At 37.9% G+C, this 25652-nt stretch overlaps 2 protein-coding genes and 1 non-coding gene across 3 annotated transcripts; 2 read left to right on the plus strand and 1 right to left on the minus strand.

Moving 5' to 3' along the window:
• Nucleotides 1-4497: 4497 nt before the first annotated feature.
• On the plus strand, nt 4498-11809 carry oprk1 (opioid receptor, kappa 1). The gene is made up of 3 exons (XM_034104678.2): nt 4498-5085; nt 5706-6058; nt 9160-11809. The coding sequence occupies exons 1-3, from the start codon at nt 4850-4852 to the stop codon at nt 9696-9698; spliced, it is 1128 nt and encodes a 375-aa protein (XP_033960569.1). The 5' UTR covers nt 4498-4849; the 3' UTR covers nt 9699-11809.
• A 2150-nt stretch (nt 11810-13959) lies between these two features.
• chmp5a (charged multivesicular body protein 5a) lies at nt 13960-18721 on the plus strand. Its single transcript, XM_034104940.1, has 8 exons — nt 13960-14122; nt 15044-15148; nt 15577-15623; nt 15967-16060; nt 16573-16644; nt 16831-16939; nt 17750-17865; nt 18276-18721. Exons 1-8 carry the CDS (start codon nt 14054-14056, stop codon nt 18324-18326), a joined length of 663 nt encoding a protein of 220 aa, XP_033960831.1. The 5' UTR covers nt 13960-14053; the 3' UTR covers nt 18327-18721.
• Nucleotides 18722-25334: 6613 nt separating this feature from the next.
• trnar-ucu (transfer RNA arginine (anticodon UCU)) lies at nt 25335-25426 on the minus strand. The gene is given in 2 exon segments: nt 25335-25370; nt 25390-25426. It is a non-coding gene; the product is annotated as a tRNA-Arg (tRNA).
• Between the last annotated feature and the right edge of the window lie 226 nt (nt 25427-25652).

The raw sequence follows: 25652 nt of genomic DNA on the forward strand, positions 1-25652 counted from the left end.
CGGGCCAGCATAACGTACTTTCCACTTGCCCGCTCGGGCCACTAAAAATATAAAAGTTGTCCTGTGGTATTCGTATTTTGACTAGCAATTTAGTTAAATTGTTTCGTTTATCAACGCTACAACATAGCGTTCCGTGAGTCGGTTGTCGTTGTTGTTGGGTGAAAAGCAAACAGCTGTTTGCTCCGGAGCGCAGCGGGAGCAGGCTCCGGTGAGCGGGAGCGCGCTGCTTCACTACAGACTATCGCGCCACCTAACCATTCGCCAAATGTTTTTAATACCAGCCGTAACCGGCCAAGCGCCGGGCAAAAAACAATCTTCAAATAAAAGAAAGTCACCGGAGGAGTTAAAGGAGAGTGACAGGGAGCATGAGAAGAAGAGGGAGAGAAAGTTTCAGCCAGCTTGATCGATGGAGTTGGCTGCAGTGACGCGTCCTAAAACCCTTTTATAATCTATCGATTAGATTTATGATTCGAAAATTATAAAAGTAGGGTAGACATGTGGAGATTATCCGGCTGAACAAAACGTGCATTTATCAAACGGGTTTGTTTTCCACAGACCTTATTTCCAGCTATTTTCCAAAACCCTTGTCGAGGGAACCAGCAGCTTACTTCCTGGTTTTAGGACGCGTCACTTGCTGCACCTCTCAATATGATGCCAATATAAACAAGGTCTTCTGTCGGCTCTGTACATCAATGCCGACCTATGCTGACAAGTAAGTGAAGAGTAGACAATATAAAGGTATTGGCAAAATGTCCCAGCAGTTTAGGATAATGAAGGTTCTAATCAAATCTATTACATAGCCATTACATGTCTAACTCCTAATGACAGGAAGGCAGAAAGTGCATTATACAAATAATAATAATAGCAGACATTTTTTAACAATGACCACAATATCATTATTTTAATAAACCAAATATGAACAATTGAGGAAAATGAGGAAGAACTGATGATTAAAATGTTGTAGTACAAGTAGTAATGTAGTTAGTGCATACATTACTATTGCAACAAATGTGTTAATTTTCTTCATTATTAGTCGATTTTTTTTTTGGACGAATGCTCCGGGCCAGTGGTTACAATGGTGGGGCCAGTGATAATACAAGTCCACCGGCCCGGAGGTAGACATTATTTACCCTTAATGTCTACCGCTAGTAAATTGTGGGCCGGCGATACCGAAGTGGGCCGGTCGAGAGTCCCGGGCTGATTTGTAGTCCCAGTCCGCCCCTGCATGTAAGTTGTACTTACCTGTAATGAAGAAATAAAAAAATTACAAGACAAGGAGAAAGAAAAGGGAGGGGAACGGGACAAGAAGAGGAGAGACGAAAGGACATCATGTTATTTTTATCATTACAAGTTATTGTATTACTGTTGGGAGGGTCAGCACCCAGTTTATCACCTACACAAATGTGTCCGGGTCCTCTACCACGCTTGTTTTATTTCTTGTTTTACAGTAATTGTCAGGCTGCTTTATGATGTTGATTTTCTCCCGGACTAACATGGACATGTGTGATCTATATCTATAGTCATTGAGGTGGTATTTGTTGCCCACTTTTTCTTCCTTGTGCAACAGGTCCGTCTGAGCATGGGAGGGAAGACAGATATTTTGAAGTGTAATCAATAGTATTGCAGGATCAAAAGAATATTGCATTTCGGATGTAGAGGGGTTTCTGTCTGTGAAATGTCGCTACTGTGGAGGAGAGCTTTCTTTATCTCTGAAATTGAGATGGCTCCTTCTGTTGTTGTTGCAATGGATTTCAGAGTAAACTCACAATGCATGGGAGTACTGGCACCATTTTCAAATCGTAAATGAAAATCACCAGAGTGATAGACGCACACTTGAAAACCAAGGCAAGTTTATATAGCACCTTTCAACACAAGGCAATTCAAAGTGCTTTACAAAAAATGAAAGACATTAAGAAAATGTCATTTAAAATCAGTCATTAAAAAGAAAAGATAATAAAAGAAACATTAAAAGAAAAAATACATGGATAAAAGTTACAGTGCAGTTTAAGATGTAAATAGTTCAATTAAAAGCAGTGGCAAAAAGAAAAGTCTTCAGCCTGGATTTAAAAGTAGTAAGAGTTGCAGCGGACCTAGGTTTCTGAGAGTTTGTTCCAGATATTTGGAGCATAATAACTGAATGCTGCTTTACCATGTTTAGTTCTGACTGGGGACAGAAAGCTGACCAGTCCCTGGAGACCTGAGAGATCTGGATGGTTCATAATTTAGCAGTACCAACCAAGGCTTTTTAGAAAATCATTTGGGAAAACTTCAACAGTATTCTAGCTTCTTTCCTCATGGTTACTAATAATTCTTCCAAAGGTAAAGCTGTACCTGCATTCATCATAAAACTGTTAATTGAAGCATTTCACTGAACAGACATCACCTCAGGGCATTATGAGAAGGCCATTAAAATGCAAAAAGGATTTCATACTTGACCTTGTCTACCGGATATTATATAACAATGATTTTCTCTCCTCCTCTGGATCTCAAATGAAACAAACTTTCAAGTGCCAGAGGAAGAGGAGCGGATCGTATCTTGACACAAACGGACCTTTCATTAATGACCTTTCATTTGTCTGACGCTTTTATCCAAAGTGACTCACAATAGGTGCAATCAACCATGGAGATACAAACTCAGAACAGCAATTATCCTAGAAGTTCATAGCTTTCATTAAACTAAACACGTGTAAGTGCAATATACAGAAATAAGAAGTTTGCTTTAGTGTGGTTTGGAATGGGATGTTAACACTATAAAAATGTCTTTATCTATTTCTGATTTAAAAAATGGGAGAGGGTTTGTAATAAAATAGACTGATGAACAACAACAACAACAACAACAACAACAACAACAACAACAACAACAATGATCAACGTTTTGGGATCATTCAGCAGTTTTGGGATCATTCAGCAGTTAGGATTTGATTAGTTTATATCTAAGGTTAGGTTAGGTGTTCTGTAGGTTGTAACCGTTTCGTATATGAACTCTATTCAATTCTAAATGTGTAAGTAGGATATATTTGGAATATATCTGTTGAGTGTCTGGTCCCTTATTCTCAAACACCTATAGCTTATCAAGGTTTTCAATTTCATATTTCTCTATTATTTTTTATGATTGTACTTGTATTTTTAAAGGGGCCCTATGATGCTGTTTCCAGGTTCATATTTGTATTGTGAGCCTCCACTGTGATGTGTTTATGCTGTAATGTTCTGACTGTGCTGCTGCACCTTTTTTCACACTGTTTTTGAACTAAATGAATTAAATTGTTTTTGTTTTAAGATTTTAATTGCTAAGGTGCAGTTAAAACAAGTGGGTTTTCTGTCTCTGACGTAAAATATTTGCACTTTCTGCAGTCCTGGTATCAATGGGGGGGCTCGTTTCACCATTTTGGAACCACAAGCAGGAGTCTGCCTGTTGAGAGATAACTGGGTACCATAACTTGTTTTTTCCTGGATCAGAGCTCTATAAAGAGGGAAGATGTGACTCATACTTTATTAACTGGCAGTCCAAGGCTGAAGACTGTCCCTAATATTGTAAGCATCTCACAGTCAGGCCTCTACAGTCAGTAACAATTGAAACTCATCTAGAAAAGGCTATGTCACTCATGACACCTGGCCCTGATGGGTCTCTAAGCAACAAGTGCTAATGCATGAAACGAAGGAAAGGAAACAGCATCCACCTAATTACGTGCTGGTGGAAATCTATCTCTGTTGTGCTGAGGGAGATAAAAGGAGAGACTTGTTAGACAGGAATAACCCATGATTTGTGTCAACATGTCATCTTTATTTACAGCATTTACTTTGATTTTGAGCTCTCCGTGCTGTGTTTTGTTTGTGTCTCTGTCGGGAACATTCCTAGGTTCATGCTTTAAGGCAGTGGGAAAGATGTAATAACATAAATGATACACAGAGCTCGGAGATGCATTCATCTGAAGATGTCTCTCTGACTTGATGCCTCTTCAACATCTGATTGGACTCTTCATGTTTGCATCGTAGGCGTTGTTCTCACAAGAGTTGCTAGGGAACATCTAATGGCAGCATTGATGGGAATTCAAACATATTCAGAAAGAAGTGCAAGCCATTTTGTAGTTTAACTTTTTCAACAGGCAACTTGTGAACTCATCAGAATACTTACAAAAATAGATACCTATAACATAAGTTCAACGTGCTGAATGATGTAAAGGTGACAGCTTGGGAGTATATAAAAAGTGCTTTAACAAAATGGCACAAATCGCAAACTAAAAAACACCTTTTTGGCAACAAAATATAACAGTTTAAGAGACACAAGAATGTAAAAAGTGTGATAAATAACACAAATTACGCATTATATGCATTTTACCATTTTACCAGTAAATAATAACTGATCGTGTACGGTAAATATACGTCCAGCTGTGTGTACTGTATGGTTTTCTGCTGGATGCTGTCTATCAGCTGGCTCAGCCTCTGATGTCACTGAATGAGCAGTGCGGGCTCGCAGTGCGCACCTCCGGGGACGCAGCGGTGGCACAGGCAGTGGATTTTCTGCTCGCACTTTAACCCAGAAACCCTTTGTTTCTGCCATATTCACAGTTTCCGGATTTCAATCAGTGTCTAAGCTTCTTATAAGAAACTCCTTATGTTGCATTTGCATGAACTTTATTTGGAGCAGAGAATAAGGTAAGGTGGTGTTTCACTTGTGCACTTGTGTCCTTGAGCGCAGGCTGTTGCGCGCGGTTTCGTTGGAGACATATTCTGTTCTAATAGAGACATTTGCTTCGTTTTTTTTTTGTGGTAGCGATCATCTAAAATTCAGCTTGTTTGGGAGAGATTTGTGTTTAAGTTGAACATCCGGGTGCAGGCAGCGATCGGCACCATGGAGAGCAGCGTGTTGCACATCTTCAAAGAGGACAGGTGTCCCTCGGAGGACTGTTTTCCAAACTTCACCGATCTACCCGGCTCCTCAGACGTCTTCAACTACACCTACAACGGCACCTGGGACGCTGAACCCGAGCCCATGTCGCCCATTATCCCCATCATAGTCGCGTTGTACTCCGTGGTGTTTGTGGTGGGCTTGGCGGGCAATTGTTTGGTGATGTATGTCATCATCAGGTGAGTTTTCCTCTCTGAAATATGTCCGTTATTCAAGTCATGACAAAAGCAATGCGAGTTGCACGCAAATTCACATTAAGTGTGAATTTGCGTGCGTTTCACTGCTCAATTCATATAGCAATAATGTATTTATGTATTTGTTTTGGATCAATTGCATCCTCTTATCATAGGAACTAATCTGATTTCAAGGGAAACATGTATGTTTGAATGTATGGCCATATTGTCTTTCTGTGCATTCAAATTGGGTTTTAATTGGTAAACTGGGTTCGTTTTATTCTCTTCACCAATGACAACAATACCTTAAACAGTGTAAAAGCTTTGAAATCAATATTTCCTCTCAAAGGTCTTTTCATTTTAAGTGTTGTTTGTCAACCTGATTACAGTTCAAAGACTTAATTAGGCAAGACATGATGACAACTCAGATATATTTTTCTTCCCATTAGTTCCCTTTGTGTCATAGCATTTTGACTGCAATCTGTTTTATAACGGCTTAGCACTAAACTCCATCTCAGAAATTTATTTCATTAACCTTGTTCACCTTTAAAGGGTTTAACAACACAAAAAGGAGCCAAACGACTATCTTATCCTTTCAACCTCTTCATGTCTCCTTCTCACAACAGATACACCAAAATGAAAACAGCCACCAACATCTACATCTTCAACCTGGCTGTGGCCGACGCTCTGGTCACCACCACCATGCCTTTCCAGAGCACCGACTACCTGCTGAGCTCATGGCCGTTTGGCGAGGTGGCGTGCAAAGTCTTCATCTCCATCGATTATTACAACATGTTCACCAGCATCTTCACCCTGACCATGATGAGCGTGGACCGCTACGTGGCCGTGTGCCACCCCATCAAGGCCCTGGACTTCCGCACGCCCGTCAAGGCCAAGATCATCAACGTGATCATCTGGCTGCTGTCGTCTGCTGCCGGGATCCCCGCCATGATACTGGGCAGCACCAAGACCAATAACGGTACCTTGACCTTTCATACATTCACACTGCTAGGACTCCACTTCTGATGTGATCCTTTCGCCATTAAAATGAACCTAAAAAGAATACACCCTGTTATATTATTAAATTGCGTTCTTGTATTATAACAACAATTTTAAAACCTAAAGGTATCTCTGATTCAAGGTACCAATCAAAAGCCTTTGAACGTGCATCATTGGTGTATCGAGTATTAAAGGTAGGGTAGGTAAGAATGGAGAAACCAGCTGGAGTGCGCTAGAAATTGAAAGTATACAACCGGTTAAAATAATTGGTCGTGCTTTTTACAGTACTACGGCTTCCACAGATGACATTTTTTTATGGATTTTTTGTCAAAGCACTTAAGATATTCATTGCTATCGGGATGTTAAGAGCATTCCATGGAATATAACAAAGTGTATCTCGAGCCGGTTTCTCAAACTTACCTACCCCACCTTTAAGAGCATTCCATGGAATATAACAAAAAGTGTTTCTGAAGTGAATTATCTACCCTACCTTTAAGCCACATTTGTAAACTTTGTTTTTCATCTACATATTTTAACTGAAACATTTTTGAGTCATTTTAAACATTGACATTAAGTTATCAGAGGAAGAAGCTTCACGAATGTTAGCAATAGGTTTAGCAATAGCTTAGCAATAGCTTAGCAATAGCTCAGCAACGCAAGGGGAAACACAGATGTTGAATTATGAACGATGATTAGAAACTGATTATAATCCAGGTACATTGCCTTGGAGAGGAGACCTCTTTAGTTGATATTACTCTTAATGTAAAACATGTCTACACTGTAAAAATATTTGGCTGTAAAATTACAGTAAATGACTGGCTACTAGTTGCATGGATTTCACAGTAATTTACTGTAAATATTTCACAGTAATTTACTGTATATATTTTACAGTTAATTAGAATAAAAGTACAACTAAATACTGTGGCTTTACAGTTGCCATGCCCATGGAATTACTGTGATATAGCAGTACAGAGCTGTGGTATTATGGTACCTTGCTGTACATAAATTACAGTAATTACCTGTATGTTCACACTATTACTGTAGAAGTAATGCAACACAGTAGCCACGTAATTTACTGTAAATATACAAATCTAAATAATACGATAATATATTGTAAATTTGACTGGGATTGTACCATAATTCAATCAGCTCAATCAACAAAGAAAATGCCCATTTTAACTTTGTATTACTCCATTGAAGTGCAAAGTACATTTTACAGTGTCTTGGAAATGTTGTTACGGCCCCAACCTCTACTCCGCGGTAGTGGCTTGTGCTGAGACCCGCAAGATGAAAGAATACACGCAATAACCGGTACTTGGTAACGAGCATTTATTGATAATCAGCCGTTTGCTCACACAAGCAAAATAGGAAACAAAAAGAGGTCTGGAGGACTGGCCAAAAGGAACAAACAGAAGAAGGGAATCCGAGCCAGCCACACCACGGGCCGTAGGACCCAGAACTCCCCCGCCTAACCAAAAATCAAATATAAACCCTATGGGAAACAAAATAAAGCCGCAAAAACTGGACTACCAGGTCCTCCAAGCTAAACATAAACACATCTGCAAAAATATGGCCTACAGCTCAGAATGGCAAAGAGGTATTCTAAGGACAGTGTCTCCGGATAGGCGAGACATCCTTCTCCTCCAGCTTCTCTTTATATATACACACGGCTGAGTGGAATTTGGAACACCTGGGCAGAGGCGGAGCCAGGGAGACAGAAAACAAGGAGGGGAGCACTTAACACATGTCTACACAGACATCCACTCAAAGTCAACAATTGTTCTGAAGAATTTGCTGACATGGGGGTTTAAATTGCCATGCCTCTTTTTGGCTTTCCAGCCCGTCTCAGGATTAATGCCCAGGATGCACCTGAAAACAATAAGCCAAGACAACCATTTCAATTTTACATAGATGTATATGTTGCCTCATTTATTTTAAGGCACATGCAGCAGTGCCCCTTTCAATTTAAGTAAAACCTGCACCAAAGAAATAAATTAGTATTTAAAGCCAAGCAAGAGCGATAAAAGCAAGAAAATCACTTAATTTGTTGTGTTATCACAGAGGATGGTCTGAATACAGTATTTTACTATGAAGTAATACAGTAACATGTTGTGAAATCCTGGTAATCATTGATCCTGTACATTCACAGTAATTAACTGTGCCTGTATTGATTTCACTGTGAAATTCTAAATTACAGTGTGATATTGTGAACATTACAGGTAAAGACTGTAAAGTGGTAAAACAGTAATTTATTGTAAAATATTACAGCTAAATATTGTGAAATCATGGAAATATTTTACAGTGTATATCTTAAGTAATCAGAGGAACGAGCTTGGCAAACATTAGCGGTTTGCTCGCAGCCAATACAGCCAATGTATGCGGTTCCATTATTCGGGGAATACTAATATTTAACTTGTAACAGCTTTAAATTGTGTTTTTAATGGTTAAAATCCTCATTCATCTTTGAAGAGACTTAGCTTCCTGTGAAATCCTCCCTGACTGCTATGGTGTGGTTACTGTATGCGTTGAAGATAACCATATGATGCCTATCTACTTCACCACACCACCAATCCCCTTGGCTCTTACGGGCAGATAATGACATAGTGTGTGTTGATAGAAGTGATAAGCCTTTCTGCTCATCTCTCTCTGGTTCAGTCCCTCCCTGCTAAGTAGACAAAAGATCTATCAGCTGCAACGGGGCTCTAACAAGCAATTTCAAACTTCAAGCCCCACTTCATAGCACCAACCTTGCCTTAAATATCTCAAGTAGATGCAGCAAGTATCCTTCTTTCCTGAAGAGGATGTTCTGTAGGTTTGATAAGATCCTTTCTGAATAGATGAAGCAATTATAGACATTATAGGTCCTTCTAGTTAATTGAGTTCAAAGGAGGCATTTTTTTCTAGCAAAAGTTTGATAGATCGTGCACGATTATAAAGCTCAATGCACTATGAGGCTCGGTGACGAACCGGATTCTGGCTAAGTACTCTTTGTCTTTTTGGTTTCCTCTGAATTTGGGGTTAGGTTTATTATGGCTTTTCTTTGTGTTTGACTGGTAAACTCTGTTGTTCTGGGACTAACAGGGACTACAGAGTGTGCCCTGCAGTTCCCTGAACCCTACAGCTACTGGGACACCCTGATGAAGATCTGCGTCTTCATCTTTGGCTTTGTGGCACCCGTCATCATCATCACCGTCTGCTACACGCTGATGGTGCTGCGTCTGAAGAGCGTGCGCCTGCTGTCGGGCTCACGAGAGAAGGACCGTAACCTCCGCCGGATCACCCGCCTGGTCCTGGTGGTGGTCGCCGTCTTCGTGGTGTGCTGGACGCCCATCCACATCTTCATCTTAGTCAAGGCTCTGTCTGGCAACGTTCCCGAGACCACCGCCGTCATGGCCGCCTACTTCTTCTGCGTGGCGCTGGGCTACACCAACAGCAGCCTCAACCCCATCCTCTACGCCTTCCTAGACGAGAACTTCAAGAGGTGCTTCAGAGACTTCTGCTGCCCCGGAGTCAAAGGACACGGAGACTCTCATGGGGTGAGTCGGGTGAGGAGCACCCTGCGGGCCCACTCGTGTCCCACAGAGGCCCGGGGGGGTGGGAGGCAGGCCCGGCCCGTATGACTAGCCATGGACACGTCTTTCATGCCCTGTCAGAGCTGGGAGGACTCCAACGACCTGCCGACTCAAGTCACCACTGCCATCTGAGGGAGGGGCTAAAGCCAGGGCAAGCTTTTATTTATGTATCCAGAGTGATGCTCAGATACTCCACAGCCAGGTTTACTTAAAGTTTGTAGGTTTTAGTGTCATAGTGGGGAGGAGGCAACCATCTGATTAGATAAGTGCAGGAATGAGTCCTTAAACCCAACTATTCGTAAGTATGTTAGCACTTCTGGTTCCCTCATCTTGGGACTTCTGTCGATTGCATTTACGCTTCAACAATTATAAATCTAGTGTTACTGCAAGTCGACCGCTGATCATTTACTACATTTACAACTTAATTTACTACATGATAGCAATTCTTATTACTATATGTAACAGTGACAATGATTGTGCTTGGGGCTAAGGGCTACACACATTTTTCTTTTATTGTTTTTTGTTTTCCGTGGGATCTGTTGACATTTAGAAAAATAAAGATTGTTGGAACAATCATTTAAAATGTACTTTAGGTTTAAGCCTTTGAGACCGTGATTGTGAAGTGTAGTTAATGCCTCTGGAGTCACAACCCAGATAATAAATCTAATATTTTGAAATGTATAAAATGTACAAAGCTGAAATCCAGCAAAGAAAAGCAAAGTGTCATTATTGTTCACATTGTTGGTATGAAAAATGAAAATATGATTAAGATGTCACGATGAGACAAACCAAAAATGATTTATTATTATGTAGCTTGACCAGATTTTGTTCACCTTACTTGGTAAGTCAACTAGTGGTTTGTGAACAAAATTAAAAAAATAAATCAGCCCTAATTATTTCAGGAACAAACTGCATTATGGGCATTGTTTTTAACTGATTGTTTATTTTTGTGAATTGTATTTTTGATGCTGTAAAAATGTGTGAATAGTCTATATGATTGGCAGTGAACCCATGAAAAATATATAGGAAGGCTGTATCTCAGTGGATAGTGTAATGGACTTCAAATCAGGGGGCAGCAAGTTCGAGTCCCACTGCAGTCAACATGTCGTTGTGGGCAAGACACAGTATTGAATGTATGTAAGTTGCTTTGGATAAAAGCGTCTAACAAAATGATATGTAATGTAATATAGTAATCTCTCAGGGATCATCCTGTGTAAGTCACCACTAGAACGTACTACATTAAGTATTTTCCTGATGGCTGACTTTGATGAGGCTTTGGTCTCAAAGCTATGTGCACAGTTTGTTCTTTGAAGCCATTTTAACAAACTACAATTACTTCTGACATGGATCCACACCTTTTATTCCAGGCAGTAGGTGTTGGTTGTATACATTGTTACGTCAACCTGGCCTGTTCACACCTTGTCTGAAATACTAGTTATTTGAAAAACTGGGTTACAGCGCTCCAAGGAAACAGCTCACATGACAACCACATATGTATCAATCCAACATGCCTTTTGGTGTTTAGTGCAATTCAATGTTCATACTGTAAATAACAATGAATTCATTAGTTTATTGTCTTGGAAATTGGGTGTTTGCATGTAACTGATTACTGTCTTTGTTTCCTGAATTATTGTAGCTTTCATACGAGTCACTAGATCAAATCATGCTTGTGATGGTTTTTCTTAATGTAGAGTAACCTGTTAATATATGTATTTGTCTAAATCTGAGAGGGTAGTTATAGCAGAACATGTTTTGTTGTGCCTTTTTATGTGTGCCTTATATTAATTAGCCTCTGAACTCAGCTATTTTCTTATTTTAAAAGATCAGCAATTAGACACATCCATTTGTGTGTTGCCTTTCTTTCCCTTTAATGATATGAAAGTATGTTGTGGTATAAACGTACTGCTTTTAATTATTGTAGCATTATCTTTAAAACACTAGAAGTCCTACTGAGGACCCCTGTTGGTTACTGGTATGTATTTCTTATCTATTCCTCAAATACTGTATTTTAAACAATAGAAAATATTGTTTTCATATTCAAATGATCAGCCCAGTTCTGAGCACCACATACTGTGTGTATAATGTGCTGTTGCATTATAAATTGACTGTATCTGTTGGATATGTTGCTGTATCTTTTAGCTTTGAATATCAAAACATGCTCCATGTGTCACATTAAAGCCTGAAAAGTGAGTTTGCTTCATTTAAAGATCAATATCAAAGTGTATCCTCTGTTTTCACTTCAACTCAACCCAAAGTAAGTGTTTCCTATTTTCGTTGGTGGCCATGCGCTAAATTGCATTATGACCTTATAGATATATACAGTCTATGGTTGCTGCCCATTTGGTTTGAAAAAAATGGTATTTCTATGTTCATGTTGATAGCATTTAGTGTCATGTCTAATTACAGAATCATTTGGTAGTTAGGGAAGAATAGTGTATAACTGCAGAATATTTTCAATCTAATTATGATCTTGTAAATGGTGTCTAATTTAGCATTAGCATGACCTGTTTGGTTTCTATGAAGTTTATTTTGGGCCTATGCTCCCGCTGAAATACTACTCATGTATTATATTTGATAATACTGTAGTTACAATACTTCTGCTAATACCAGTACTGCTATATAATTATTACTGACACGCCTGCTTTCTCCTGCCGCTACTTCCACTACGCCTCGCTTTTGCTAGTTTGAGGCTTCCGCTTTTTTAAATTGTGGATATAATTTGCACAAATGTGTTGACAATAAATACCATTTCATGTTCACTATGCAGACTAATATCTCGTTCATGAAATGTTATTGGTCATACAAAATATAGATATATAAAATACAGCAAAACTATGTTTAAATTCACAGTTATAATTAGTGTACGTTATATATATAGTAATTACAGTATTGCACTTTAAACATAATTATTGAAAAAGTGCTGTAAAGAGGTAAACATAAAATGAGATGTCCATCCACCCGGTGGCCAGAATCATTATTGGAAAGGACAAAGGTTTTTCCTAATGGTGTGCAGAGGGATTCTCAGAGATTTGAGAGGCAAATTAAATCAGTCAGTTCCTGTGTACATTGATTATGCTATTAGCCATAATGACCAATATTACTGCAGTTTTCTGTCTGTCAAGGTCTGTGTGCATCCTAAAACAATGATTGACAAAAACTGAATTTTAACATGCATGTGCTATTACTTGTTTATGTATTTACTGGTTTTCACAATACATAAATTGAGAACAAGTTTAAGGTTGCCAGTTTGGCTTGTGTTGATACATATACATTTACAAACAGGCGGTTCATAAATTAACTAAATTAAATTATCCATGACACACAGTGAAGTCTACATATAGTAACCCTCTTACTCATGAAACCATTTTGATTTAAAAAAAGTATTAATACTTTTATGAATACCTTTGTTTGCTACCAAATGATATTTAAATGCAGATGGGATTATATTCCTATGGATGTAAGAAATACTCAGACCTCACACTTAAGTACAATTTGCAGTACCGAAGACTTCCTTAGGTAAAAGTACAAAAGTATTAGTAACAAAATATATTTAAAGTACCAAAAGTAAAATAGCTCATTTTGTGTTATAGCCCCTTTCAGAATAATGTACATACATCAACATACCGGATTATGAATATTGAAGCCTTATTATTTATTTATTATTATTATTATCGCTGATGGTAAATGTTGAGCCAATTTAAAATACTTATAGAAATATTAACCTATAATGCCATCATTTATTAGTTGATGTATCTATTGTTTCTATTTCTATTACACACGGCATCTATTGCACGTCTGTCCGTCCTGGGAGGGATGCCTCCTCTGTTGCTCTCCCTGAGGTTTGTCCCATTTCCCTTTAAACTGTGGGTTTTCTCTGGAAGTCTTTCCTTGTACGATGTGAGGGTCAAAGGACAGAGGGTGTCGTTTTCTCATACTGTTATTCTGTACAAACTGTGAAGACCACTGAGACAAATGTAACATTTGTGATATTGGGCTATATAAATAAACATTGATTGATTGATTGATTACTGTATTGCTAATAATCCAAGTCTTTAAAGTCACAAAAGCTTTCAGATAAATGTAGTGGAGTAAAGTTAGGTCAACAATATAATTAAAAGCTGTATTCAATCCCTCTGTATCTGCAGTGTGGAGGTTTAACAAAGACTAGTGCATCTGCGGGGACAATGGGTTTTCACTACAGCTGCACTTCTTCTACTGGCCACATGGGGGCAGGCGTGTTTGGAGAAAATACCTCATCTCATTCGCCACAACCGTTCACACCAACCAATAGGAACCGTTTGCGTCTGAACCGTTACTTCCGGGTGTAAGTCCGTTTTCATTTGATGTTTCTTTGTATTTCATCTAAATAAAGCTACGAAATAAAGCTACCAAACGGTTAGAAAATGAACCGAATATTTGGACGGGGAAAGCCGAAGTCGCCTACTCCAAATCTGTCGGACTGTATCGGAAATGTGAGTCTCTGTTTTGTTGTTTACAACCTCAGGTGCCATTACTGAGCTGACACTGCTAACATGCTTCTGTTGACAAATACCTGCCCCACTACCAGCAATATAAATACCCCCTCGCTTATGTTTTTCATTCTGGTTTAGACTGTGAAATAGGTATATATTTGTTAACCAACAGCCGTCAATTATTTTCCTTTGCTCATGCTTTTACACCTCTAGCTTTCTTATCCTTATATATTCCAGGGTCTTGATTGTGAAATGAGAGCTATCAATTCAGGTTAATGGGGTTTATTAGCATGACATTTGACATGTGTTTCCTAAGCAAATACAATTATGAAATTCAAAGGCAGAGCAAATAACATTTATTTATTTATATAATTTATAACTCAAGCAAAATTACAACAAATAATAATAATAACAAATACAGTGAAATACATTTCAATCAATGAAAGAACCAAAACAAGTGAATTACAATATTAGTTGTTAGAATAAACGAGATGATAATATAACTAAATCAAATTTTTTTTTAAAAGATACGTATATTTATTTATATTGTTTGGGTCGGGGCAATGTCTAAATTTAAGAACAAATTGCCTTGCCCACAACTTTGAGGTGGTTTCAAGGTATTTATCATAATAGGCTATGAGCTTTAGGTGTTTGCAACATATTGACCTAGAGAAAAATACATTAAATGTAAGAAAAACATTGATGCAAACATATTACTCTTTAAAAGATGTCCTCGATTTGCCAAATTAAGAGATTATTGAGTTTGGGAACATACTGTAGTAGCCTATGCTGTTTACGCACTTTCTGTCTCCCTTCCTGTCTTCCACATGCAGCACACAGGTTGGGTATTAAGGCTGTGTGTTTCTTCTGCAAGGATTCTGCAAATCAATACTCCTCTAATCAACCCCCTCTTTTCTGCAGGTGGATGCAAGATCAGAGTCCATGGAGAAGAAGATTGGCAGACTAGACGTTGAGCTTGTGAAGTACAAAGATCAGATGAAGAAGATGAGAGACGGGCCCTCGAAGGTATCACAAACACAACAAATAAACCATAGGAATTATGAACATTACAAGATTGTTTTTCATGTTAATGCAACATGCTAGGGCTGCTCGATTATGGCAAAAATCATAATCTCGATTATTTGGGTCAATAATTGTAATTGCGATTATTAAATGCTATTGAATGCTAATGCATTGACTTTGAAAACATCCATTTATTTTTGAACAGGATGTTTTTAACAGTTGATTACCCTGAACTTTAAGTGTAATTCAACTGAAAAACCAAAAAAAAATAATAATTAAAAAAAATAAATAATCAAGTAATAATAAAAAATAATAATCGTTTTATTTCGATTACGTTGTTTTCGTAATCGTTGCAAGCCATAATCGTAATCGCGATTAAAATACGATTAATTGAGAAGCCCTACAACATGATTCATTTGTTTTTAATACAGAACATGGTCAAACAGAAGGCTTTGAGAGTCCTGAAGCAGAAGAGAATGTGAGTCCACTGCACAGTTTATACCCTAAGATATATACATAAATAAGTACTGTATCAATATGTTTCTGTATGGAAATGCCATATATGTCAATACTATAATTCATAAGTTGTGTCACCATTACAGGGTTACTTTTCAGTTTCCTTGGTTATGATTCATGATCAATACAGTTTAGGGCTTCATTCTTCATTAAAAAATGCTTGCATGTTACAAATCTTAGCCACTACATGGCCACTCGAATGTCTATCTATTGCAGCCTTAAAAAATCCAGTATTGGAATGGCTCTACTTAGAATAATATGAAGTGCTCATTGTTTTAAAACTCACCTGTGTTTGTTTTACGCAGGTATGAAGGTCAAAGAGAGCAGCTGGCTCAGCAGTCTTTCAACATGGAGCAGACAAACTACACCATCCAGACATTAAAGGACACCAAAACAACCGTAAGAGCCAAACGACTTGATAAGCAAAGTTAGTGTTAAGTAAGGGATAAAACGTTGTCATGTCAGAGGGATCCCTCCTCTGTTGCTCTCCCATTTTTTCCCCTTAAACTGTGGGTTTTCTCCGGAAGTGTTTCCTTGTACGATGTGAGGGTCTAAGGACAGAGGGTGTCGTTTTTCTCATACTGATATTCTGAACAATCTGTGCTGTTTGCTGTAAAGTGTCTCTACTGTAGGCTATTTTTATTATATGTACAGCTTGACCAAAAATCATTTATAAATGTGCTATATAAATAAAACTTGATTTGATTCGATGTCAGTCCTCTCGTGCCGTCTTAAATACCTATGGAGTGCCTGAGACAAGAAATCTCACATATTCAGATTCAGACGTTGCTTCATCTTTTTCCATGTCTCTACCTGAAAAAGACACATAACTGATTATATTCCAGGGCGAATAATGTCCTTTTTACCTATGACAAAATATAAACCTTGTGCAATGTATTTTCTGTTTACAGGTGGAGGCCATGAAGATCGGTGCAAAGGAAATGAAAATAGCTTACAAGGACGTCAAAGTTGATCAAATCGATGTAGGTTTACCGCTAAACTCTTTGTGTTATAATTCAATAATAGGTACACTGAACATCAATGCTAACAAAGGATCATCTATTTTCTCTATTTGTGCCTCAGAATGTCTTAAACTATGTCAAGACGTACCCTTGTTTCATTCAGAGGTATGATACATATTGAGTGATCATGGATGTTTGATATTTCAGGATCTACAGGACCAATTGGAGGACATGATGGAGGACGCCAGCGAGGTCCAAGAGGCGCTGAGCCGCAGCTACGGCACTCCAGATATAGACGAGGATGATCTTGAAGCAGGTATACCTGACATGTTTGGTTTTTTATTTAGTCTCTGGGCCCACGCCGTTTTGATGCTGCCAGTTTAATAAAGAAACAACTTCTTTCTAAGCTTTTCAAAACAGAACACAAAATACTTAAAACATTCTGAAACAAGAATTAGAAACAGGTTTATTACCAGGTACGTACGAGGAATTTGACTTGATTTAAGCAGAATTAAAAACACAGGTAGAGAACTGTAGAATGTAACTATTGTTCACGCTCACAGGCAAACATGAAAGTAATTGACTGTAGATCTGCACGATTTGGGAAAAATAACTCATCGTGATCATTTTGACTGGTATTCCTATTGCAATATGATATTCATGATATTTAAGGGAATGATCATTTTGCATCATTATTCTCAATATCATTGAAAAACATATTTAGATAACTTTTTAAGACAGAAAATCAGGTTGCACCTGGGGAAATCAGAGGGAGAGAGAGAAACACACAAACAATGTAATCGGTCTGTAAAAGAGGATTTGTAGCACCTCTGCAGCACCACGATACTTTAATACGATTTAAATTTGATTCTTATGACATCATATTTAGCATTTAACAAATATTGTTCTTCCTGCGATTTGAATATTGCACTAGTCCATGTTGCAATTGCTATAAGTTTGCGATTAATGGTGCAGCCCTTATTGATTGATAAAAATAGTCTTTCATATTCACTCTATTAACAATTGAGAACAATCTAGTGGTGGAAAATGTGTTGTTGGGATGCGAGCTTGGCCAAACCTGCTACAGCGCGTGCAGTACGGTGTTGATGGTGTGACTGTGTTTCAGAGCTGGACGCGCTGGGCGACGAGCTGCTGCTGGACGACGACAGCTCGTACCTGGACGACGCCTCGGCCTCCCCCTCCATCCCAGAGGGAATGCCCAGCGACGCCAAGACAAACAAGGTAACAGTATTCAGAAGATCGTGGTGTCACCAACACTTTATAATGAAGGCACCAAGTGGAGAATTACAGAATAAAGAATGCATGGAAGTGAAATAAAAATAAAGATGTGCATGCGTCACGTTTACAGCATAATGTGTGCTTCCTGAAGTAAAAATGGTCATGCAGTTAACGGGCTATAATGTGTGAGACTGTTGGAATCATATTCAGTGTTTTGCTCCACTAAAAATGATCAATAAAAAGACCAAGTCCAAATAAAAATGAGCTCAATATAACCCAGATGGTGACTGTACGCATGCCACATTTTCACTTTGAGCAAACAAGGTGAACTTGCTTATTAGATTGGTCTTTTAAGCTGTTGGGGGCCTCGGATAGACCTCTGTTTTTTAAGTGTTTAGTTTTTGTCATTTCAGGACGGCGTTCTGGTGGATGAGTTCGGCCTGCCACAGATTCCTGCCTCGTAAACAAGGGATGGATTAAAGCAACTGCACTTCAACTGAAAACACTTTTATAAGAGTAACATTTATACATGCAAAAGGTTTGACCTGAGAACACTACGATTTTGAAGCCATCCGTGTGTTGGGTTGTGTATTTTTAACACTACCGTGCTTGCATGTGGCTTTGTGTGACCTTTTTTTAAAAACATGATTCCCCTTTCGTTTGTTTCCGTCCTCCTGTCTAGCACTTATCCATCAGTCTCGTCCATCACCAGTATTACCAAGCTCATTTTTATTTGTCTTAATTGTGTTCTTGTTTTGTGTGTTGTTCTGTCATCACTGTTATGTTTTAGTTTTGTTTTACAAGTGGAGATTATTCTATTATTTTAAACATGCAAAGTAAATTATATGTTTTAACTTACCACTGCATTCTTTGGTTAATTATTTTTCAACCAGGACACCAAATCATTGCATTTAACATCTTTAAGTCACTGTGAAGTGTATTAAAGTGCTTTTTCCTTTATAAATAAGTACAGATTTTAGGTACCTGTACTTTACCGAAGTATTTCCATTTTATAACACTTTATACTTCTACTCTATTACATTTTGGAAGCAAATGTTGTACATCTACTCCACTGTATTTATTTTACAGATGTATTTACTAGTTTCTTATAAATCCAGATGTTGACATATATACTTCGGAAAAACATTATTTGGTATAGATGAATCCATCCAATATTATATTTAAGTGACTAGAAAAAGAGATGTCTATAAACATAAAGCCATATTACAGAGAGACATTACAAACAACTTTGTACATCATTTCCTAAAAAGGTCTATTTTTCACGTTAACTCAATGTGTACAAATGTTGAAAACGTCTTAATCCAAATCTCTATAATTCAATACATCATATTTAATCAACTCCATTTGGAAAGTTTAGTCTGTTTTTATAAAGTCCTCCAGATATATTACAAACACACAAAGTTTAACCTTCAAATGGACTTTGTTTGGTATTGACAAACATTTTATGACATCCTTCCTGATATATCGAGTACCATGTAGATAGATAGATAGATAGATAGATAGATAGAGCTTTATTGTCTCCCTTAGGAGAAATGTGTCTTGGGCATCGAGATAATAAACATAAAACATTTAGGACAATCAGTCATAGATACAGAACAGAGATCACATATCACATGGCAAAGAAACAAACAAGAAACATACAGGTACAGCACTTTCCCTGTTGCACATACATAAATCAAATATTGCACATTCCCTATTGCATTCATACATAATCAAATATGGCACTTTTCCCTATTGTATTTATACATAAATCAAATATTGCACCTTCCCTACTGTATGTTCGTTTAAAAGCATAAACATCTCCAACATAGGAGGCATTATAATATGTTTGACAGGAGTTAACCCTGTTATGGCATGTCGTTTTTTTAATCAAAAATGTAAATTCAAAGACTGGGCTAAACAAATTCATGATGGAAACCGTGTGGATAAATCTGGAAACAACTTCTCTGAGAGGACACTTGTAGACTGTACAGTTTGTAACATGGTATTCCCCGTCACCTGTGAGTCGAGCTCATTCCTGGTAGCGACAGCCAATCACGTTCACGTCTGCTACCAAGATTCTACCAAGATTCTACCAAGAATTGAGAGCTCTGGCCAATCAGCGCCCGTATTGCTATCAAGAATTGAGAGCTCTGGCCAATCAGCGCCCGTATTGCTACCAAGAATTGGCTCCGCAGCAACCAAGAATTGACCAATCAGCGTCTCCGTAGGCGGGGTATACTCTGCGGAGGCCGCGAGCGAGAGATTAACTTTTCCCAACATCACAAGTAAGTACATCATCCTTAACTATGTTGTCAACGCTTATAAACTGTCATATTAGATGTATAGATATATTTTAAGTAAACAACATTTTAGGGACATTTTTACAAATGACGAGCAAACCGGACATGTCCCGTTCCATGTTACCGGTAGCTGATTATTGTACATGGAGCGTACATTTAATGTTGACATATCTGGCTAAATAACATGCCTGTTTATGACATCACCCAGCTAAAGTTAAGGACTAACATAACTACGGTATGAGCTAGAGAGAATCTCGGACGGGACGGGATGGAGCGAGCGAGCGAGCGGAGCTTCTTTTGTTGTCTTTTTGTCAACCTGATCTCACCAGAATGCGTGACTCCACCACGACTCCTTAACACCACAATGCGTGGTGGAGTCACGAACTTTGTTACATTTGCGTGTCGACACCACGCAAACAACCCCAATGTAAAGTGAATGAGGCTCCGTTGTCGTGGTGCACACACGCATTTCTACAACGTGCATTGTGTGTAATGCAACTGTTATTTTTATTAAATTCGTTTGTTTTTAAGGAAGGCCAGAGCTTTAGCTGTGTCAAATAGATTGTTCCCTTTAGTTAACGTTATTTAAAAGATAATGATCATGTCTTGTATTACGAGCGTCCATTCCCATTGGATAACGGAGCATTTTACACCCGGAAGTAAGTAGCCTATTCTCCTTACTGTCGATTGATTTTACAGTGATATCTGCACTACTCATCGACTAAGAAACACCAAATTGTCCTTGTTAATTACACAACATTGATTGGTTTGAATTGTGTACAATGCTTTTGTATTTTCCCCCTTCGATTCGGAGAAACAAATATTTTTTCGGAGTTTTTGGACGGCAGAAGACACTACACTACCCAGAATCCTCAGCTATCGTTTGGGACTACACCATGTGCTTAGCTTGACAAACCCCGTGATCAGTCCTCAACCTCTGTGATTGGATGCGCGACGTTTACACAGAGCGTCCAAAAGGACTTTGAAATGGAATGAAACCCATCTACGGCATACTATTCAAAACAGGAATCGAACGTGTCCTACCCCCCTCCCCCCTTAGGTCACAGGCTCCTCCAACAGTGCTACCCAATAAAACAGATGCACAGAAAAAATTGTGAAATAGTGCAATAAGAGTCTATATACAAGTGATTGGAATATGATATATTAGATAAATAATTTCTAAGTAGCAGCCAGATGAATGTTATTTCTAAGTTCAGGTGTTTAATAGTCTTCTGGCCTGTGGGATGAAGCTGTCTCTGTGTCTGGTGGTTTTAGTCCGAATGCTGTGGTACCGCCTGCCAGACTGCAGCAGACAGAACCGTTTGTGGCTGGGGTGATGGTGGTCTTTTATAATCCTGAGGGCTTTCTTTAAGGTTAACCTGGTATTTTTAATCCACTACATTTATTTTAGTTACTTTACAGATTTGGATTAATGATGTGAAATATAAACAGCCCTTAAATCAGACTTTAGTTACACCTGAATGAAATTCAGTGAAGGTGATTGTCAAGTGCCAACAATCAGGCGAGATATTTGATAGTTGGTTGCTTGAGAAGACTAAATATTTATCTGCAGATCCGTTTAAAGCATATTCATTACTCGTTATTCTCTAATAGTTCATTAAAGACTGTATATAATTGCTATTTTGCACATCCCTTTCAAGATTTCAAGATTTTCTAAGGTTTATTGACATATCATATACACAACAGTGTAGTTATGCAATGAATGAACAACTTGGGTCACAGGTTCATCAACAGTGCATTACAAGACATCTATCAATGTGTGTATACTTCCACCATTACACTGTCGTATTCTGCACATTTCTTTAATTAAAGCCTTATTAGTTAGCACATCCTCCTATCAGGCACTAAACTGTTTTACTCTAGATATCATTTGAGTATCTTCTTGATATTTTCTATTCTATATTTATATAATTGACCTTCTACTTTCCCACTATTTTGTATGTACTCTTAATATTTGAATGTTTTCATAAAATATAAACACATTCAAAAGTGCGTTACAAAAATGAAAGACATTAAGAAAAAGGCATTTTAAACAGTCATTAAAAAAGCAACACAATCTTCCTGCATTGCAATTACTCTAAACGTGTAATAACGTGCTTTAACCAGTAGGTGGTTTGGGTTAAAAGGCTGTCAAGTTTACAGTGTTAACAAAATAAAATATACTGCTGTTTCCGGTTTAGTTTACGACGAATATTATTTTGTTATTGTTTTGATATTTGTAACACAAAAGCGATGGAAAAAAACCCATAGCAACCAAAAAAAGATGGTCTTAACATGACCCAGTCGTCTAGTAGTTAATAAAAAACAATAATATCAAAACAAAATATTACTACTAACTTTATTGTGAAATTAAAACAGAACGGTAAAAGAATAGTTTCCGGTGTATTCTGATGCCCGATCTCTGTAGATAAATAAAGAACTAAGACAGATGTGTAATATTTAATGCAGCCAAACCATTTATTACAATGCATTCATGTGATGACTATCAAAGAGTAAAGCAAGCACTGCTGAATAAAGTATGATTTTCTCTTTTACGAAACGTTTTTTTTCATATGGAATGCAGTTGGAGGTCACCCAATCAAAGAACTTAAGGACTGATCACGGGGTTCATGGTGTAGTCCCAAACGATAGCTGAGGATTCTGGGTAGTGTAGTGTCTTCTGCCGTCCAAAAACTCCGAAAAAATATTTGTTTCTCCGAATCGAAGGGGGAAAATACAAAAGCATTGCACACAATTTAAACCAATCAATGTTGTGTAATTAACAAGGATAATCTGGTGTTTCTTAGTCGATGAGTAGTGCAGATATCACTGTAAAATCAATCGACAGTAAGGAGAATAGGCTACTTACTTCCGGGTGTAAAATTCTCCGTTATCCAATGGGAATGGACGCTCGTAATACAAGACATGATCATTATCTTTTAAATAACGTTAACTAAAGGGAACAATCTATTTGACACAGCTGAAGCTCTGGCCTTCCTTAAAAACAAACGAATTTAATAAAATTAACAGTTGCATTACACACAATGCACGTTGTAGAAATGCGTGTGTGCACCACGACAAAGGAGTCTCATTCACTTTACATTGGGGTTGTTTGCGTGGTGCCGACACGCAAATGTAACAAAGTTCGTGACTCCACCACGCATTGTGGTGTTAAGGAGTCGTGGTGGAGTCACGCATTCTGGTGAGATCAGGTTGCTTTTTGTTCTCTGTCACTGGTGCAGCGACCTTTATATCTACAGTCAGCGACCGACGTGTTTTAAAAGTTAATTTAGTCTTTAAGCGAGCTTTAACAGCATGAGATACAAATAAAAAGTGCCCTTGACTGTAACCGGATACCCGTTTTTATTTTACCATACTGCATATACTGCAAAACATGTATACTTACACTGTAATACTTACCCAATAAAATGATTTACTGTTCAAAATAATCCCAACTTTTTTCATTACAAATATTCCATTTTGTTCATTAATATCGATTGTTTCATGTTTGCGCAGGTTCAGCAGGGTATCCCCGCTCCTGACGCTCCCATGGCAGGACCTGAGCAGCTTCTTGTAGCAATGCAGAAAGGGACATCTCTGTAGCTGAGCCTCACACCTTTGTTCTGCCACCAAACACTGCTGGTGAGGCAAAGCTCCAGAAGAGATCACAACCAGTGGCCATCTCACAGGTCCCACCACCACCTCCATACTATGCTCTTCCCTTCCTTGCACCGACTCCACCCTTCTCAACACCATACATGGTACCATCTGTGCAGGTTCCTCAAGTACCTGGACCTTCACAGGTTGTGCCTGGAAGCTCTCAGATGATGCTTCTCAACATGCCATTGCCATCAGCTACTCAGGCGCTAACATCCGGTCAGAGTAACGTGCCGTACACCACACAGCAGTACAGGAAAGGACAAGAGGGGAGGGAGCAATCTGGATCAGGCAAAAGAAAGTATGTCAAAAAGACAGACACCATCCTTTGTAAAAAGTGCAACAAAGACAGGAAGCCCATTTACAGTACTTTGGCAATTGGTACTGTCAAGAATCAGAGACCCAGTCCTATGAGGACTGGAGGGCTGTGCTGGAGCAAAGAAGGTATGGGGAAAAAAAGAGAGGAGATGCACCTTAAATGACCAAATGTTGTGAGCAGGTGGGTCATTTTGTTATTTATTTGACACTTTATTTCTTTACATTGTATGGCGCTGTTTAATTAGTTATGTTATATATGGTACACTTTTATTATTATTATTATTGTTTATATCCGTATTACAATGTTGTTGTGACCTCATAGCACGTATAAAACAGTTTTGGATGTTTCTGTGTTTTTAACTTCTTTTAAATATTTGTTATTTATTTTGCAACTTTTTCACTTTGTTATATTTTGCACTGTTTTTATTGTCTTGTTATTTGTGTTTATTTTACATTTGACTATAAATATTGTAATAATTGTTGTTATTATTATTGTTGTTTGAAATATATAAATAAATATAAAACAACTATGGATGTTTCTGTTTTGAATATTTCATCATCATATTTCACTTTCATTATTGTTGTATTTACTTAATATTTTGTTATTAGGTTACTTTTAATACATTTATTAAAAGTTTTAATTATAATAAATGCACAAAACAACAATAATCCTCATATTTGTCATATTACTTATATTCTAAGTAAGATTCTATATTAAGTACATCTATAGAAGTACTGTACAATGATGTACTTACTTAGAAGAAGAAGAAGAAGAAGATACACTTTATTAATCCCTTACAGGGAAAAGTCTTGCATGCTACTTCAACTGCACTACATTTCAGAGGCAAATATGTTACTCTTAACTTCATTGATTTGATAATATGAATGACTTTGAAGATGTTGATTCTGTTACAAAGTACAATAATTTAAACATACAATGAATCACGAATGATTATGGTGAAGAACGTAAATGATCCATTGATTTTATTCACAACCTACCCAAAAGTATGGTAAAATAATTTAAAAAAGGTCCACTTTTACATGTTACAAGGGATTGAGCGGGATTCGAAACAGCGCTCGGAGGGCGTATTTCGGCTACTTCACGGTTATCAAACATAGACTAACGCGCTATATTTTATACAGTTTTGAGGGGAGGAATCTGAAGAATTCAACAGGCTGTAATCTTAAAAGTGTCGACTCTGGTGGGACTCGAACCCACAACCTTTGAATCACTTCACCAGTGTTTTGCTAGAAGTCCAATGCGCTATCCATTGCGCCACAGAGCCAGTTCTGCCTAAGTCTTTGTGCACACTGTAAAAAATCTTCATATTTTAACCATATGTGAAACTCCACAATTTAATTTTAGTTTGATGAATTGATACATCTTTAAATGTAGTACCACATAGGTGGTACAAAACAAATTGTGAAAACTCGTAATGTGTTTTGGTTAATATCGGTATGCATGCGCTTGAATAAAAACCATAAATACTCTGGTTATGTCACTGTTTTTCA

Source organism: Pseudochaenichthys georgianus, chromosome 17 (assembly GCF_902827115.2).
Source record: "Pseudochaenichthys georgianus chromosome 17, fPseGeo1.2, whole genome shotgun sequence".
Taxonomy (NCBI): domain Eukaryota; kingdom Metazoa; phylum Chordata; class Actinopteri; order Perciformes; family Channichthyidae; genus Pseudochaenichthys; species Pseudochaenichthys georgianus.

Excerpts from the sequence above, each read along its gene's own strand:
- oprk1 (XM_034104678.2), top strand. The coding sequence starts at position 4,850 with ATGGAGAGCAGCGTGTTGCACATCTTCAAAGAGGACAGGTGTCCCTCG. Across the intron at positions 5,086-5,705 it reads GTGATGTATGTCATCATCAG|ATACACCAAAATGAAAACAG; the intron begins GTGAGTTTTCCT and ends TTCTCACAACAG. Across the intron at positions 6,059-9,159 it reads CAGCACCAAGACCAATAACG|GGACTACAGAGTGTGCCCTG; the intron begins GTACCTTGACCT and ends TGGGACTAACAG.
- chmp5a (XM_034104940.1), top strand. The coding sequence starts at position 14,054 with ATGAACCGAATATTTGGACGGGGAAAGCCGAAGTCGCCTACTCCAAAT. Across the intron at positions 16,061-16,572 it reads TAAAGGACACCAAAACAACC|GTGGAGGCCATGAAGATCGG; the intron begins GTAAGAGCCAAA and ends TTCTGTTTACAG. Across the intron at positions 17,866-18,275 it reads GCGACGCCAAGACAAACAAG|GACGGCGTTCTGGTGGATGA; the intron begins GTAACAGTATTC and ends TTGTCATTTCAG.